Source organism: Ranitomeya imitator, chromosome 3 (assembly GCF_032444005.1).
Source record: "Ranitomeya imitator isolate aRanImi1 chromosome 3, aRanImi1.pri, whole genome shotgun sequence".
Taxonomy (NCBI): domain Eukaryota; kingdom Metazoa; phylum Chordata; class Amphibia; order Anura; family Dendrobatidae; genus Ranitomeya; species Ranitomeya imitator.
Genome location: NC_091284.1, coordinates 463,783,252 through 463,802,460, shown reverse-complemented (window position 1 = coordinate 463,802,460; position 19,209 = coordinate 463,783,252). Strand labels below are relative to the sequence as shown.

Sequence of the window (19,209 nt, the reverse complement as noted above, 5' to 3'; positions counted from 1 at the left end):
CGTTTTTCACTTCCCTACTTCCCTGAGCCATAACTTTTTTATTTTTCCGTCAATATGGTCATGTGAGGGCTTATTTTTTGCGGGACAAGTTGTACTTTTGAAAGACACCATTGCTTTTACCATATCTTTTACTAGAAAACAGGAAAAAAATTCCAAGTGCGGTGAAATTGCAAAAAAAGTGCAATCCCACACTTGTGTTTTGTTTGGCTTTTTTGCTAGGTTCACTAAATGCTAAAACTAACCTACCACTATGATTCTCTAGGTCATTACGAGTTCATAGACACCTAACATGACTAGGTTATTTTTTATCTAAGTGGTGAAAAAAAATTCCAAACTTTGCTAAAAAAAAAAAAAAAAAAAAAAGTGCAATTTTCCGATACCCGTAGCGTCTCCACTTTTCGTGATCTGGGGTCGGGTGAGGGCTTATTTTTTGTGTGCCGAGCTGATGTTTTTAATGATACCATTTTTGCGCAGATACGTTCTTTTGATCACCCGTTATTGCATTTTAATGCAATGTCGCGGCGACCAAAAAAACGTAATTCTGGCGTTTCGGATTTTTTTCTCGCTACGCCGTTTAGCGATCAGGTTAATGCTTTATTTTAATTGATAGATCGGGCGATTCTGAACACGGCGATACCAAATATGTGTATGGTTTTTTTTTTATTGTTTTATTTAGGATGGGGCGAAAGGGGGGTGATTTAAACTTTTATATTTTTTATATTTTTTTCATATTTTTAAAAACATTTTTTTTTACTTGTGCCGTGCTTCAATAGCCTCCATGGGAGGCTAGAAGCTGGCATAGCCTGATCGGCTCTGCTACATAGCAGCGATCATCAGATCGCTGCTATGTAGCTGAAATGCAGGTGTGCTGTGAGCGCCGACCACAGGGGGGCGCTCACAGCAGGCCTGCATCAGTAACCATAGAGGTCTCAAGGACCTCTATGGTTACCTTCCTGATGCATCGCCGACCCCCGATCATGTGACGGGGGTCGGCGATGACGTCATATCCGGCCGCCCGGCCGGATGCGGTAGTTAAATGCCGCTGTCTGTGTTTGACAGCGGCATTTAACAGGTTAATAGCTATTGCGCGCACATGTCAGCTGTACAAAACAGCTGACATGTCGCGACTTTGATGTGGGCTCACCGCCGGAGCCCACATCAAAGGGGGATTCACGGCATGCGCAGCACTAGTACGGCGCATGTCGTGAAGGAGTTAATCACCCACTGGTTTTTTTTTTTTTTCAGGGAGAATTTAGATACCAAATTAAAAGAAAAAAAACTAGGCTTTCTATGGCCCACTATTTAAGAGAGATGGCACACTCAGGACTGGCACACAAGCAGAAAGGCCAATATTAATCTCCCATGTTTTTTTTTTTTTTTTCAGGGAGAATTTAGATACCAAATTTTAAAAAAAAAACACTAGGCTTTCTATGGCCCACCATTTAAGAGACATGGCACACACAGGACTGGCACTCTAGCAGAAATGCCAATCTTAATCTCCCACAACTTATTTTTTTAGGGAGGATTAAAAAAAAAAAAAAAAAAAGGGAGTGTCCTACAATTACTATCTCCCTGCAGTAATCTCAGCCAGGTATGGCAGGCAGCAATAACAAGGAGTGGACTGCTGCACAAATTAAATCAAAAGTGTGGACAACCAAATAATATAGCTGTGCAGAAAGGAAGGAACAACAGGATTTGTGCTTTGAAAAAAGCAGTTGGTTTGCACAGCGGTGTACACACAGTAATGCAGCTATCAGGGAGCCTTCTAGGGCAGCCCAATGAGCTACAGCGCTGAGGAAAAAAAAAGTAGCTTCCACTGTCCCTGCAAACAAAAGGTGGTGTTGGACAGTGGAAATCGCTACAGCACAAGCAGTTTGGTGGTTAATGGACCCTGCCTAACGCTATCCCTGCTTCTGACGAAGCGGCAGCAACCTCTCCCTATGCTCAGATCAGCAGCAGTAAGATGGCGGTCGGCGGGAACGCCTCTTTATAGCCCCTGTGACGCCGCAGACAGCAAGCCAATCACTGCAATGCCCTTCTCTAAGATGGTGGGGACCAGGACCTATGTCATCACGCTGCCCACACTCTGCGTCCACCTTCATTGGCTGAGAAATGGCGCTTTTCGCATCATTGAAACGCGACTTTGGCGCGAAAGTCGCGTACCGCATGGCCGATCCCACACAAAAGTCGGCGACTTTTGAAAATGAACGTTCCGTTTCGCTCAACCCTAATGGTTACCACTGTTACCAGTGTGATGTGTAATGGCCGCTCTCTGCTCTCCTGATAACTGACACATCTTGCAGCTTCCTCTCAGCTTCAGTTTCCAGCTCACAGGCATATAGGGCTGCAATATTGTTGCATTACAGCAGATCAGAGAGAGAATAAAAAATGTGTTTGCATGAAGACAAATTTCATTTCTCCTGTTGTGTGTTGGTTACTTGTCTCATACTGGGAACACCTCCTTCATGTAAAATAAGCTCTGGCGGCAGAGTTATTTCCAGGCACCATCCACACCGGAGCCTAGAAGAGGTCATTTATATAAAGTGATGAAAGATAATTTTTCAGCAACAACACAGCTGATATGAGAGACACAGGTAGGACTGTTTTCAATATTCTATTGCCTGTATGCCCATATTAATAGTTTAGATAGGTCAAATGTGGTGACAGAGTCCCTTTAAATACAGTGTATATATATAAAAAAAAATTGTTTTGCACTACTGGACAACCACATGTTAATGGGTCAAGTAGGTTAAAAAAAGACTGATACATGACAGACTGATATTTCTTCTCCGGTCTGAGAGGTAGGTATAATTCTTTTTTAGTTTACAGCATTTATAACTGCAGTTTTTTTCTTTCAGGAGCCTGGGTTTGCATGAATGGAATCGAACAGCTAACTCTACCTAGTATGATGCTACTAGCAGAGTTTCTTAAACAAATTCAGTCATCAATACGTTTGGGGAAAGAAGCAGTCACTGTACATTTAGAAGTCCCTCTAAATCCAGCAGGTGCATGCATTGCAACCATTAAAAGGTAACTGGGCTGTTTTCAGTTTTGTCAGTTTACTCACAAAAGTAAATATTTAGCAACTTCCCGTAACATCCTGGCTATTTCATGTCCCCTTTCTTTCCACTTTGTTGGTTGGGTGGTGTCACACCTTTTTATTCGGCGAGACAAGGCAGTCCTATTTAGTTCCTGGGTCTTTTGATACTTTCTGTGAGCCTAATTTCTATTGAAACTCATGAACCTCTGATTCTCACTGCCAGTAAAAATTCTTATCTGGTTCAGTTCCTGGACTTTATGCTCCTGCCTTTCCTGTTTGAATTCCTATTGTAGACTGTGGCCTATTTCCTGACTATTATTTTGGCTTCTATTTTTGTGCATTGATTGCCCTCCTGGTTCTGATTCAGCTACCTTCACTTCTCTTGTCTCCGGCCAGCAGCCCTTCCGCGGAAGCAGTCCAGTGGACCCTATTGTAAGAACAGATATCTGTGCAGAGATAAAAGGCTGAAATTCGAGGTTCCCCTGGAATCTGTCAGAGTAACACCAAGTTTGTCTGAAGTAGCCTTTTTGAGCCTCGAAATACTGATAGGCATTACACTGCACTACCAAATACTGCTACAAAATTATGTTGAGCAATCAGTTCTGTTGATGCGTTGCTCTAGTGTGATATTTCATCGCTAGATTGCAGAAACAACACTGTGTGAGAGGATAGAACAAAAAACAGTAATCTGTAACTGCTGTTTTGTGAGCAGAGAAGTACTATGCCAATTGAAAAATATTGTCAACTTCTGGTTCACATATGGTTACATATTTGTGGAAAAGTTGTGAATATAGTTATTGTTGCTTCTGTATGGCAATAACCATCTACAAATTGCTTATGATTATATGAAGAGGTTGTTCACTACTTTTACACTGATAACCTATCCTTGGGATAGGTCATCAATGTGTGATCGGCTGGGGTTAGCGTCGGCCGCCGGCCACTTACCGAGCTGCTCCTTCTACTTGTAGTGACACCTCTGATTTGACTAGGAGGCGGATGTTCAGTATCAAGCCCAAGACACTGCAAGTAGACGGAAGAACTCAGCAAGTGAGATAATTTTACATCTGTAGTGTCATCTGTATGCTACCTGTATGGCTATTCTCTACAACGGTATAGCATCCATTTTATATATCAGAAATTTAAAAAATGATAAAAAGTCAAATACAGTTTTCTACGTTAATAACTGCAATGGATACATAAAAAATGGATCTCTATGTCATATATAGAATTGCTATTTTTAACAAACCCAATGGGTTTAATAGGCAAGTCTTATCCAAAAAGTAAATCAGACTGGTGCATGCTGCAATTCTTTTAGATGCGCACCATCGGTCTGTAAAACACGTGAACTACTCCATTGACCTTCAACGATCTCTTTGCAATCTGTTTTACATATGGAGAGCTCAGAGATTTATAAGCCCCAAAGCTAAAGAAAGACTTTCAGGTCTAATGTTCCCAGTATTGGCAAACTAAAAAAAGAAGTTGGAAAATAACTACATAAATGCCACTTTCACACGTTCAGTATTTGGTCAGTATTTTACATCAGTATTTGTAAGCCAAAACCAGGAATGGAACATTCAGAGGAAAAGTATAATAGAAAAACGTCACTACTTCTGTATTTCTCACCCACTCCTGGTTTTGGCTTACAAATACTGGTGTAACATACTGACCAAATACTGAATGTGTGAACGTGGCCAGACAGAATACATTTATGTACGAGCAGATATTTGAACCCTTAGTTTATCATTTAAAAAGATGCCGAAATAGAGAAGGCCATTATTCTGAATAACCTAGATCTGTGTTGGCTGAACACGTAATAAAGTATAACTTTATTATATTAAATAATGAAAAGCAAGCAAGTCTACCCTTCATTCATAAGAAAAAGGTTTACTCACTATATTGGTTGACATCTTAACCCCTTAACGACCGCCGATACGCCTTTTAACGGCGACAGTTAAGGGTACTTAAACCACAGCGCCGTTAATTAACTGCGCTGTGGAAAAAGTGTATAGCGCCCCCCAGAGTCGGAATTTCTCTGGGGTCTCAGTTGCCGGGGGTAGCCGAGACCCCAGAGAACATGATTCGGGTCGGTTTTTTACCAACCCACGGGTTGCGATCGCCGGTAAATAACCATTTCCCGGCGGCCGCAAAAACAAATAAACCGCGATTTCTCATTTAATCTCTCTGTCCTCTGATGTGATCGCACATCAAAGGACAGAGAAATGGGGTCCCCGATAGCCCCCAGTTACTCACCCGTCTCCTCTGATGCTCCTCGTGGCTCCCGATAGGCGCTGCCATCTTTTTCCGGGAAAAAAAAATGGCGGGCGCATGCGCAGTGCGCCCGCTGTCCGGCACCCGGAAGATCTTTGGGGTCTCGGCTGCCGGGGGTAGCCGAGATCCCAAAGAACATGATCGGGGTCGGTTTTTACCGACCCCTGTTTTGTGATCGCAGTAAATAACCGTTTACCGACGACCACAAAAAGAAAAAGAAAAAAAAAAGCGGAGTGTCATTCTCTGTTCTCTGATGTGATCGCACATCAGAGGACAGAGAAATAAGGGGATTCAGGGACCCTGTTGTTGTGAATTCTGTGGCTGAATTCACTCCTGTGGTCACAAGTGGTACTGCAGCTTCTGAGCTTCCTCCCTCAGGTGTTCTGGTGAGCTCGTTAACTGCTTCATTACTTAACTCCGCCTGATGCTGCTATCCTTGCTCCTTGTCAATGTTTCAGTGTTGGATCTGAGCTTCTCCTGATTGTTCCTGTGACCTGCTGCTCGGTATAGCTAAGTGCTTTTTGCTTTTTTGTTGCTTTTTTTCTGTCCAGCTTGTCTTTTGTTTTGCTGGAAGCTCTGAGACGCAAAGGGTGTACCGCCGTGCCGTTAGTTCGGCACGGTGGGTTTTTTTTTTGCCCCCTTTGCGTGGTTTTGCTTTAGGGTTTTTTGTAGACTGCAAAGTTCGCTTTACTGTCCTCGCTCTGTCCTAGAATATCGGGCCCCACTTTGCTGAATCTATTTCATCCCTACGTTTTGTCTTTTCATCTTACTCACAGTCATTATATGTGGGGGGCTGCCTTTTCCTTTGGGGAATTTCTCTGGGGCAAGTCAGGCCTATTTTTCTATCTTCAGGCTAGCTAGTTTCTTAGGCTGTGCCGAGTTGCCTAGGTAGTTGTTAGGCGCAATCCACAGCCGCTTTTAGTTGTGTTTAGGATAGGATCAGGTGTGCAGTCTACAGAGTTTCCACGTCTCAGAGCTCGTTCTTGTATTTTTGGGTATTTGTCAGATCACTGTGTGCGCTCTGATCGCTAAGCACACTGTGTTTCTGGATTGCCTTCATAACACCTGTCATTAGCAAACATAACAGTACAAGGAGCCAAACTAATGATTCTCAATAGAGGGAAAGAAAAAGTTCTGACATCATTTTTTTTTTTTTTTCTGCTCTGTGTTCACTTTTTTTTTTTCCCCTAGACATTTGGGTGATTCTGGACACAGGTGTGGACATGGATATTCAGGGTCTGTGCTCTTCAATGGATAATCTCGTTATAAATGTACAAAAAATTCAAGATACTATTGATCAGAAATCTATGTTAGAACCAAGAATTCCTATTCCTGATTTGTTTTTTGGAGATAGAACTAAGTTTCTAAGTTTCAAAAATAATTGTAAGCTATTTCTGGCCTTGAAACCTCATTCTTCTGGTAATCCTATTCAACAGGTTTTGATTATTATTTCTTTTTTGCGCGGCGACCCTCAAGACTGGGCATTTTCTCTTGCGCCAGGAGACCCTGCATTGAGTAGTGCCGATGCGTTTTTCCTGGCGCTCGGATTGCTGTACGATGAGCCTAATTCAGTGGATCAGGCTGAGAAAAATTTGCTGGCTTTGTGCCAGGGTCAGGATGATATAGAAGTATATTGTCAGAAATTTAGGAAATGGTCAGTACTCACTCAGTGGAATGAATCTGCGCTGGCAGCTTTGTTCAGAAAGGGTCTCTCTGAGGCTCTTAAGGATGTCATGGTGGGATTTCCTATGCCTGCTGGTTTGAATGAGTCTTTGTCTTTGGCCATTCAGGTCGGTCGACGCTTGCGCGAGCGTAAATCTGTGCACCATTTGGCGGTACTGCCTGAGGTTAAACCTGAGCCTATGCAGTGCGATAGGACTATGACTAGAGTTGAACGGCAGGAATACAGACGTCTGAATGGTCTGTGTTTCTACTGTGGTGATTCCACTCATGCTATTTCTGATTGTCCTAAGCGCACTAAGCGGTCCGCTAGGTGTGCCGTCATTGGTACTGTACAGTCCAAATTCCTTCTGTCCATTACCTTGATATGCTCTTTGTCGTCGTTTTCTGTCATGGCGTTTGTGGATTCGGGCGCTGCCCTGAGTCTGATGGATTTGGATTATGCTAAACGTTGTGGGTTTTTCTTGGAGCCTTTGCGGTGTCCTATTCCATTGAGAGGAATTGATGCTACACCTTTGGCCAAGAATAAACCTCAATACTGGGCCCAGCTGACCATGTGCATGGCTCCTGCACATCAGGAAGTTATTCGCTTTCTGGTGTTGCATAATCTGCATGATGTGGTCGTGTTGGGGTTGCCATGGCTACAAACCCATAATCCAGTATTGGATTGGAATTCCATGTCGGTATCCAGCTGGGGTTGTCAGGGGGTACATGGTGATGTTCCATTTTTGTCGATTTCGTCATCCACCCCTTCTGAGGTCCCAGAGTTCTTGTCTGATTATCAGGATGTATTTGAAGAGCCCAAGTCCGATGCTCTACCTCCGCATAGGGATTGTGATTGTGCTATCAATTTGATTCCTGGTAGTAAATTCCCTAAAGGTCGATTATTTAATTTATCCGTGCCCGAACACGCCGCTATGCGCAGTTATGTGAAGGAATCCCTGGAGAAGGGACATATTCGCCCATCGTCATCACCACTGGGAGCAGGGTTCTTCTTTGTAGCCAAGAAGGATGGTTCGCTGAGACCGTGTATTGATTACCACCTTCTTAATAAGATCACTGTTAAATTTCAGTATCCCTTGCCATTGTTATCTGACTTGTTTGCTCGGATTAAGGGGGCTAGTTGGTTCACTAAGATAGATCTTCGTGGTGCGTATAATCTGGTGAGAATCAGGCAAGGAGATGAATGGAAAACTGCATTCAATACGCCCGAGGGTCATTTTGAGTATCTAGTGATGCCGTTCGGACTTGCCAATGCTCCATCTGTGTTTGTCTTTTATGCATGACATCTTCTGTGAGTATCTGGATAAATTCCTGATTGTTTACTTGGATGACATTTTGATCTTCTCAGATGATTGGGAGTCTCATGTGAAGCAGGTCAGAATGGTTTTTCAGGTCCTGCGTGCTAACTCTTTGTTTGTGAAGGGATCAAAGTGTCTCTTCGGTGTGCAGAAAGTTTCATTTTTGGGGTTCATCTTTACCCCTTCTACTATCGAGATGGATCCAGTTAAGGTCCAAGCCATCCAGGATTGGATTCAGCCGACATCTCTGAAAAGTCTGCAAAAGTTCCTGGGCTTTGCTAATTTTTATCGTCGCTTCATCTGTAATTTTTCTAGCATTGCCAAACCATTGACCGATTTGACCAAGAAGGGTGCTGATTTGGTTAATTGGTCTTTTGCTGCTGTGGAAGCTTTTCAGGAGTTGAAGCGTCGTTTTTGTTCTGCCCCTGTGTTGTGTCAGCCAGATGTTTCTCTTCCGTTCCAGGTCGAGGTTGATGCTTCTGAGATTGGAGCAGGGGCGGTTTTGTCACAGAGAGGTTTTGATTGCTCAGTGATGAAACCATGTGCTTTCTTTTCCAGGAAGTTTTCGCCCGCTGAGCGTAATTATGATGTGGGCAATCGAGAGTTGCTGGCCATGAAGTGGGCATTCGAGGAGTGGCGTCATTGGCTTGAAGGAGCTAAGCATCGCGTGATGGTATTGACTGATCATAAGAACTTGACTTATCTCGAGTCTGCCAAGCGCTTGAATCCTAGACAGGCCCGTTGGTCGTTATTTTTTGCCCGTTTCGACTTTGTGATTTCGTACCTTCCGGGCTCTAAAAATGTGAAGGCGGATGCTCTGTCTAGGAGTTTTGTGCCCGACTCTCCGGGTTTATCTGAGCCAGCGGGTATCCTCAAGGAAGGAGTCATTGTGTCTGCCATCTCCCCTGATTCGCGGCGGGTGCTGCAAAAATTTCAGGCGAATAAACCTGATCGTTGTCCAGCAGAGAAACTGTTCGTCCCTGATAGGTGGACTAATAAACTTATCTCTGAACTTCATTGTTCGGTGTTGGCTGGTCATCCTGGAATCTTTGGTACCAGAGAGTTAGTGGCTAGATCCTTCTGGTGGCCATCTCTGTCACGGGATGTACGTACTTTTGTGCAGTCCTGTGGGATTTGTGCTAGGGCTAAGCCCTGCTGTTCTCGTGCCAGTGGGTTGCTTTTGCCCTTGCCGGTCCCAAAGAGGCCTTGGACACATATTTCGATGGATTTCATTTCTGACCTTCCCGTTTCTCAAAAGATGTCAGTCATTTGGGTGGTCTGTGATCGCTTTTCTAAAATGGTCCATCTGGTGCCCTTGGCTAAATTGCCTTCCTCCTCTGATTTGGTACCTTTGTTCTTTCAGCATGTGGTTCGGTTGCATGGCATTCCTGAGAATATTGTTTCTGACAGAGGTTCCCAGTTTGTTTCAAGGTTTTGGCGAGCCTTTTGTGGTAGGATGGGCATTGACCTATCCTTTTCCTCGGCTTTCCATCCTCAGACTAATGGCCAGACCGAACGAACCAATCAGACCTTGGAAACATATCTGAGATGTTTTGTTTCTGCAGACCAGGATGATTGGGTGTCCTTTTTGCCGTTGGCTGAGTTCGCCCTTAATAATCGGGCCAGCTCGGCTACCTTGGTTTCTCCATTTTTTTGCAATTCTGGGTTCCATCCTCGTTTCTCTTCAGGACAGGTTGAGTCTTCAGACTGTCCTGGTGTGGATTCTGTGGTGGATAGGTTGCAGCAGATCTGGACTCAGGTAGTGGACAATTTGATCTTGTCCCAGGAGAAAGCTCAACTTTTCGCTAATCGCAGACGCCGTGTGGGTCCCCGACTTCGTGTTGGGGATCTGGTTTGGTTATCTTCTCGTCATATTCCTATGAAGGTTTCCTCTCCTAAATTTAAACCTCATTTTATTGGTCCATATAGGATTTCTGAGGTTCTCAATCCTGTGTCTTTTCGTTTGACCCTCCCAGACTCCTTTTCCATACATAATGTATTCCATAGGTCGTTGTTGCGGAGATACGTGGCACCTATGGTTCCATCTGTTGAGCCTCCTGCCCCGGTTTTGGTGGAGGGGGAATTGGAGTATATTGTGGAGAAGATTTTGGATTCTCGTGTTTCTAGACGGAAACTCCAGTATCTGGTTAAATGGAAGGGTTATGCTCAGGAAGATAATTCCTGGGTTTTTGCCTCTGATGTTCATGCTTCCGATCTTGTTCGTGCCTTTCATGCGGCTCATCCTGGTCGGCCTGGGGGCTCTGGTGAGGGTTCGGTGACCCCTCCTCAAGGGGGGGGTACTGTTGTGAATTCTGTGGCTGAATTCACTCCTGTGGTCACAAGTGGTACTGCAGCTTCTGAGCTTCCTCCCTCAGGTGTTCTGGTGAGCTCGTTAACTGCTTCATTACTTAACTCCGCCTGATGCTGCTATCCTTGCTCCTTGTCAATGTTTCAGTGTTGGATCTGAGCTTCTCCTGATTGTTCCTGTGACCTGCTGCTCGGTATAGCTAAGTGCTTTTTGCTTTTTTGTTGCTTTTTTTCTGTCCAGCTTGTCTTTTGTTTTGCTGGAAGCTCTGAGACGCAAAGGGTGTACCGCCGTGCCGTTAGTTCGGCACGGTGGGTTTTTTTTTTGCCCCCTTTGCGTGGTTTTGCTTTAGGGTTTTTTGTAGACTGCAAAGTTCGCTTTACTGTCCTCGCTCTGTCCTAGAATATCGGGCCCCACTTTGCTGAATCTATTTCATCCCTACGTTTTGTCTTTTCATCTTACTCACAGTCATTATATGTGGGGGGCTGCCTTTTCCTTTGGGGAATTTCTCTGGGGCAAGTCAGGCCTATTTTTCTATCTTCAGGCTAGCTAGTTTCTTAGGCTGTGCCGAGTTGCCTAGGTAGTTGTTAGGCGCAATCCACAGCCGCTTTTAGTTGTGTTTAGGATAGGATCAGGTGTGCAGTCTACAGAGTTTCCACGTCTCAGAGCTCGTTCTTGTATTTTTGGGTATTTGTCAGATCACTGTGTGCGCTCTGATCGCTAAGCACACTGTGTTTCTGGATTGCCTTCATAACACCTGTCATTAGCAAACATAACACCCTGTCATACTTACCGGTGTCCCTGGGTCCTCCTGCATCCCCTCCTCCTTCCTCCGGGAAGAAAATGGCGGTCGCATGCGCAGTGTGCCCGCCGTGATGTGCCGGCCGGCAGAGGAAGATTCTTCCTCTTGTTTTATTTTGGTCACTGTGAGATCCTATCACAGTGATCAAAATAAAAAAAAAAGTAAATAACCCCCCCTTTATCACCCCCTTAGTTAGGAAAAAATGATAAAATAAAAAAAGTATGTATTTCTATTTTCCATTTAGGGTTAGTGCTAGGGTTAGTGCTAGGGTTAAGGCTAGGGTTAGGGTTTTGGCTAAGGTTAGGGCTAGGGTTAGGGTTGGTGCTAAAGTTAGGGTTAGAGTTGTGGCTGAAGTTAGGGTTAGGGTTAGTGCTAAAGTTAGGGTTAGGGTTGGTGCTAAAGTTAGGGTTAGGGTTGGGGCTAAAATTAGGGTTAGGGTTGGTGCTAAAGTTAGGGTTAGGGCTAGGGTTAGAGCTAGGGTTGGGGCTAAAGTTAGGGTTAGGGTTGGGGCTAAAGTTAGGGTTAGAGTTGGGATTAGGGTTAGGGTTGGGATTAGGGTTTGGATTAGGGTTAGGGTTGGTATTACGGTTAAGGTTGGCATTAGGGTTAGGTTTGGGATTAGGGTTAAGTTTAGAGTTGGGGTTAGGTTTGAGGCTAGGGTTGAGATTATGATTAGGGGAGTGTTGGGCTTAGGGATTTGATTAGGGTTAGGGTTGGGATTAAGGTTAGGGGTGTTTTGGCGTTAGGGTTGTGATTAGGGTTATGGTTAGGGTTGGGATTAGGGTTAGGAGTGTTTTGGGGCTAGGGTTTTGATTAGGGTTATGGATTGGGTTGGGATTAGCCTTAGGGGTGTGTTGGGGGTTACGGTTGGAGTTAGAATTGGGGGGTTTCCACAGTTTAAGTACATCAGGGGGTCTCCAAATGCGACAGCCAATTTTGTGCTCAAAAAGTCAATTGGTGCTCCCTCTCTTCTGAACTCTGCCATGCACCCAAACAGTGGTTTACCCCCACATATGGGGTATCAGTGTATTCAGGAATAATTGGACAACAACTTTTCAGTTTCTACTGTTACCCTTGCGAAAATAAAAAAAAATTGGGGGCTAAAAAATCATTTTTGTGGGGAAAAAATGATTTTTTATTTTCATGGCTCTGCGTTAAACTTCTGTGAAGATAAGTACCTTGGGGGTCTAGTTTCCAAAATAGGGTCACTTGTGGGGGGTTTCTACTGTATAGGTACATCAGGAGCTCTGCAAATGCAACATGACACCCGCAGCACCATTCCATCAAAGTCTGCATTTTAAAACGTCACTACTTCGCTTCCGAGCCCCGATGTGTGTCCAAAAAGTGGTCCCCCCCACATATGGAGTATCAGCAAACTCAGGACAAACTGGACAACAAATTTTGGGGTCCAATTTCTCCTGTTACCATTGAGAAGATAAAAGATTGCGAGCTAAAAAATCATTTTTGAGAAAAAAAAAAAGGATTTTTTATTTTCACAGCTCTACGTTATAAATTTCTGTGAAGCACTTGGGGGTTCAAAGTGCTCACCACACATATAGGGTATTGGCGTACTCAGGACAAATTGCACAACAACTTTTCGGGTCTAATTTCTCCTGTTGCCCTTGTGAAAATAAAGATTTGTGGGCGAAAAGATCATTTTTGTAGAAAAAATGTGATTTTTTATTTTCAAGGCTCTACGTTATAAACTTCTGTGAAGCACCTGGGGGTTTAAAGTGCTCACCACACATCTAGACAAGTTCCATAAAGGGTCTAGTTTCCAAAATGGTGTCACTTGTGGGGGGTTTCCACTGTTTAGGCACATCAGGGGCTCTCCAAACGCGACATGGCGTCTGATCTCAAATCCAGCCAATTCTGCATTGAAAAGTCAAACGGAACTCCTTCTCTTCCAAGCTCTGCCGTGCGCCCAAACTGTGGTTTACCCCCGCATATGGGGTATTGGCGTATTTAGGAGAAATTGCACAACAAATTTTGTGGTTCATTTTCTCTTTTTACACTTGTGAAAATAAAAAAATTGGTTCTGAAGTAAAATGTTTGCAAAAAAAAAGTTAAATGTTCATGTTTTTCCTTCCACATTGTTTCAGTTGCTGCAAAGCACGTCAAGGGTTAATAAACTTTTTGAATGTGGTTTTGAGCACCTTGAGGGGTGTAGTTTTTACAATGTGTCAAGTTTGGGTATTTTCTGTCATATACACCCATCAAAGTGACTTTAAATGTGAGATGGTCCCTAAAAAAAATGGTTTTGTAAATTTTGTTGTAAAAATGAGACATCGCTGGTCAACGTTTAACCCTTATAACTTCCTAACAAAAAATTTTGTTTCCAAAATTGTGCTGATGTAAAGCAGACATATGGGAGATGTTATTTATTAACTATTTTTTGTGATATCTCTCTGATTTAAGGGCATAAAAATTCAAAGTTTGAAAATTGCAAAATGTTTAATTTTTTTTGCCATATTTCCATTTTTTTCATAAATAATTGCAAGTAATATCGAAGAAGTGTTACCACTAACATGAAGTACAATATGTCATGAAACAGTCTCAGAATCAGCGGGATCCATTAAAGCATTCCAGAGTTATAACCTCATAATGTGACAGTTGTCAGAATTGTAAAAATTGGCTCGGTCATTAAGTACCCAATTGGCTCTGTCACTAAGGGGTTAATAATGGTTTAAGCAATGTGGCATAGTAGGTGTTATATGTCAGTACTGTATATAGTGGAGTCAAATGTTTAGCCTGTCTTTGTGAAGAATGGATTGATACTTTGATGGATGGATGGATTTACTGCCTTGTCATGGACAGTGCATTCTCTCTTCTTAACATATTGTATCCAGTATAATACAGTATTGATTGATATTTTTGACTTTATGATTGTTTCAACTCCATTAACAGTTGCTAATCGTTATATGCCAGGAATGATGATAATAATGCTTTTATCTTACATACATTTGTTTTGCTACCATACAGATATCTGTAACTTACTTTTTTTGTATTCCGCTTTATATAACTTTAGGCCTCCTAGGGTCACATTGTCTACAGACGACTGCTCTAGCTCGTATAAGCTGCCTGATAATCTTCTGAACTGCTTTCGAATGGTTGGAGTTGGTGAATTTCCCCTCAGGTTCATTCTTGAAGCAAAGCTCCTTCTGAAAGGTATTTAAAGCATAATTACGATTAATGGGAACCTGTCACTCGATTCATGCTGCCTAATTGCAGCCAGGCATGTTTTTCTCTAAAACTCTTCTGCGTTTCAGAGAAAAAAAGGTTTGATGAGCTGGCTGGGAACTATTGGGAGAGACCTGACTAGTCCAGTGCTGTCCCTGATCAGCTTCTTCCTGCGCTGCTCTAGCTGATTGACAGGTCTCTACCTTTGCACACACATAGGAGAAACCTGTCAATCAACTAGAGCTGTGCAGAGAGATGCAGACAAAACATATGTAGAGACATGATTCAGTGGGTGCTCTTGTCCACTAGCCTAGATGTCTTTAGAAGGACCTCATGAGCCAGTGCTCATTCCACTGCCCACTGCCCACATACTTCTTCCCTGTGGGCAGAATTCTACTCACACAACCCCCCCCCCCGCATAAATGACCAGGTTAGCGCTTCAGCGTCACAAGATTTCTGGCAGCAATGTCTAATTAATGCTGACCATGGTTTAAGCATCATGAATTAACTGACAGATTCAATTTAAAGACAGTAAAAGCATGACAATATCCTGATATCAATGCACTTTGGCCCCAAGTTATCATTGCATTTGCTCCTATTTTGTCTAATTTTGCATGTTCTGTGCCTTTGTTTTTGCTTGCATCCAATTCATTATTCTATTTGCTCCTTTTTTAAGTCTATGTTATGTTGTTTTTTCATTTTGTGGGTGAAGTCTAGAATTTCCAGATGTTTTAGCCTGATTCATCAACTGCAACCTTTTAAAAATCCGCAAACTTTGTTGCATCTCCACTCCAGCCCTCCTCTGGTGTATTTTGAGTATGCTGGCACAATTCAAGACAAGAAATTTGGCTTTGGCACTGCAAAAATGGCAAAATAGACCACAAGACAAAAAAGAAAAGTCACTTTAAAAAAGCCTTTTTCTACAATTTAGTTGTACTTGCTTGTATAGACCAGAAGTCTACTGACATCCAGTATAACTAAAATATTCCTTATTAAAGTTATTATAACTTTATGTTACTGAGCAATAATAATGTTACAAATGAATTCATTCATTTGTGATACATTAAATTACTTCCTCTAAATTTCTGGCAAATAAAGGAATATACTTTATGCAGTGCTTGAAGTTAGTGAGATGTACAGCTAAACGGATCTTTAAAATATTTTTAATTGCAATTCATTCTTGGCAGTTATATGAGACAGAAATAACAAAAAGAACCACATTTGGCTGTCTGAGACAGCAAACAGGCTGTATGCCACCATAGCAGATGGATAGTAGTATATTAAGCCAACACAACATATCAATGCATCTCTAATGTGTTTATTGAGGGGAGCAATCCAAGCCTGGGGATGAAGCGCTGACACTCACTAAACTTCTGTTTCTACTGGATTGACAGCTAACTATACCCACAACATCAGCATATAATACCCGACATACATCAGTTCGACAAGGAAACAGTGGTAAAGTGGTTAACTAAGGTTTATGCCATTTATAACCTGTGTGACAAATAGGTCATCACGTATATTTTAATCTATTTATGTAATTTTTTAGGTATACATCATTATTGATGACCTCTATATACCTCCTTAGGCTAGGTTCACATTGCGTTAAAGAAGCCCGTTCAACACATGCGTTAAACGTGCTGCGTTAATGCAAGTGCTGACATGCTAGCGCAGATAGAGATAGCAGATGCTCTATCTGTGCTAGCGGTGACGGACCCGGAAACGCTGCAGCCCGTGTCCCAGGGTCCGTCACTCAATGATGGCACATCGCTAGCGCACGCCTATTTGGGGAGTGCGCTAGCGATGCGCCTGAAATAGGGCTTAATGGCAGCGTTAACGAACTGCACTACACTGCGATATGCCGCGGTGTAACGCAGTCCATCTAACGGACTGCTAGAACGTAATGTGAACCCAGCCTTATTCAGGCTCATTTGGCTCTGTAACTATTTTAGCATCTACATTCTGGAAAGATCTGCCCTCTTCCTCTTGTTGTTATATCTTTTTTTATATTAAAAGCAGGCATTACGTTTTCCTTGGACAAGATGGATGGAAACTTACATAAAACTTTTTCTTCTGTACTCAAGTCTATTCCAACTTTTTTATGAAGAAAGTTGTACAGAAGTTTAGATTTGCCGAATGTAGTGTGAAGCCAGGCCTAGTTGATTGCTTTTCTTCCCATTGGTGGTTTAGTTGCATGTAATTCATTATCATACCATACTTTGTAAGCTTCTTGAAGGGTTTGTATCTATGCATAGCAGCCAATCTGAGCAAGAAGGGTTGCAATGTAAATCATGAACGAGATCAGAGTCAGTGCTTCCACTAAACCTTTGCAACAATGACAAGGGAAATTTTATGTAGTTTTTTCTTTTTTACTGCATGGAATAGTATGGTAGATTGCTCCATTCCATACAAAAGTCTATACTACAAAGACATACTGATTTAGATAACTTGAAATTTAGATTGTGAGCCCGAATGGGGACAGTGATTCTGATGTCTGTAAATCGCTGTGGAATTAATGAGGCCAAATAGGCGAGTAAAATAATTAAAACACTGTAGCGTAGAGCAGGAAATACTCCCAGTAAATACCTAGGATTAAATACTTTTATGCTATGAGCCTAAATCAAAGTGTAGGACAGCATCAAATAAACATTAACACAGGTTATTCAGTGTAGAAGTTAATGTTAGGATGCCTGGTGGTCTAGGGCAGAGGTCCCCAACTCCAGTCCTCAAGGCCCACCAACATGTCATGTTTTCAGGATTTCCTTAGTCTTGCCCAGGTAATAATTGCATCACCTGTGCAATGCAAAGGAAATCCTGAAAACATGACCTGTTGGTGGGCCTTGAGGACTGGAGTTGGGGACCTCTGGTCTAGGGCACTAAATGCATTTTAGAAGCCATAGTGGAAGAAAATTGAGAGGTTTATATTTCATACCGAGTACCCAGTGGGTTACTCACCTCTCCAGACTAGTAGCATACTGACTGCAGCAGGAAGCAGAATACTGTTGCAGCTATAATTGTGCAGATGCACATCTGTGATTGAGCAGAGCTTTTAATGAGTGTTCTACCTGATCCTTAACCCCTATCTGACCTCGGACGGGATAGTACGTCCGAGGTCAGATCCCCTGCTTTGATGCAGGGCACCGCGGTGAGCCCGCATCAAAGCCGGGACATGTCAGCTGTTTTGAACAGCTGACATGTGCCCGTAATCGGCGCGGGCAGAATCGCGATCTGCCCGCACCTATTAACTAGTTAAATGCCGCTGTCAAACGCAGACAGCGGCATTTAACTACCGCTTCCGGCCGGGCGGCTGGAAATGACGTCATCGCCGACCCCCGTCACATGATCGGGGGTCGGCGATGCATCTGAATGGTAACCATAGAGGTCCTAGAGACCTCTATGGTTACTGATGACTGGTGGCTGTGAGCGCCACCCTGTGGTCGGCGCTCACAGCACACCTCCATTTCTGCTACATAGCAGCGATCAGCAGATCGCTGCTATGTAGAAGAGCCGATCGCGTTGTGCCTGCTTCTAGCCTTTCCATGGAGGCTATTGAAGCATGGCAAAAGTAAAAAAAAAAAGTTAAAAAAAATGTGAAAAAAATAAAAAAAATATAAAAGTTTAAATCCCCCCCTTTCGCCCCAATCAAAATAAATCAATAAAAAAAAAATCAAATCTACACATATTTGCTATCGCCGTGCTCACAATCGCCCGATCTATCAATTAAAAAAAAGCATTAACCTGATCGCTAAACGGTGTAGCGAGAAAAAACTTCGAAACGCCAGAATTACGTTTTTTAGGTCGCCGCGACATTGATTTAAAATGCAATAACGGGCGATCAAAAGAACCTATCTGCACCAAAATGCTATCATTAAAAATGCCAGCTTGGCACGCAAAAAATAAGCCCTCAACCGACCCCAGATCACGAAAAATGGAGACGCTACGAGTATCAGAAAATGGTGCAATTTTTATTTTTTTTTAGCAAAGTTTGGAATTTATTTTCACCACTTAGATAAAAAATAACCGAGTCATGTTAGGTGTCTATGAACTCGTACTGACCTGGAGAATCATAGTGTCAGGTCAGTTTTAGCATTTAGTGAAGCTAGCAAAAAAGCCAAACAAAAAACAAGTGTGGGATTGCACTTTTTTTGCAATTTCACAGCACTTGGAATTTTTTTCCCGTTTTCTAGTACACGACATGCTAAAACCAATGACGTCGTTCAAAAGTACAACTCGTCCCGCAAAACATAAGCCCTCACATGGCCAAATTGACAGAAAAATAAAAAAGTTATGGCTCTGGGAAGGAGGGGAGTGAAAAACGAACACGGAAAAACGAAAAATCCCAAGGTCATGAAGGGGTTAAGGTGCAGGAGCAGAGGGAGCGTTTCATCTGTGCAGCTAAGGGGAAAAGTATTAAGGGCAGCCATCTAAGCCACTGATTATACAAAAGGTTAGTTTATGACCACAGAGTGCATTAGTCATTGCATATTTGATGTAATCCATAGTTAAAACTCAAAGCAGTTGTTAACTAGAATGGTGTATCTGTATGATGTAGTGTAACCAATTCACGTGACTGTGACTGTATAGTATCAAGCAATACCTTATAAATTTACATGGCCAAATGAGGGGATCTAGC

The 19,209-nt window shown here is 42.8% G+C and overlaps 1 protein-coding gene across 1 annotated transcript in view; it reads left to right on the top strand.

The window, feature by feature from the left end:
- The window catches only part of LOC138671660 (uncharacterized), a 967,572-nt gene that overhangs the window by 268,195 nt on the left and 680,168 nt on the right, over positions 1 to 19,209 (top strand). The window contains exons 42-43 of the mRNA XM_069759831.1: positions 2,859 to 3,030; positions 14,425 to 14,564. Coding sequence (XP_069615932.1) covers positions 2,859 to 3,030; positions 14,425 to 14,564 — 312 coding nt within the window. The remainder of the gene's footprint in view (positions 1 to 2,858; positions 3,031 to 14,424; positions 14,565 to 19,209) is intronic.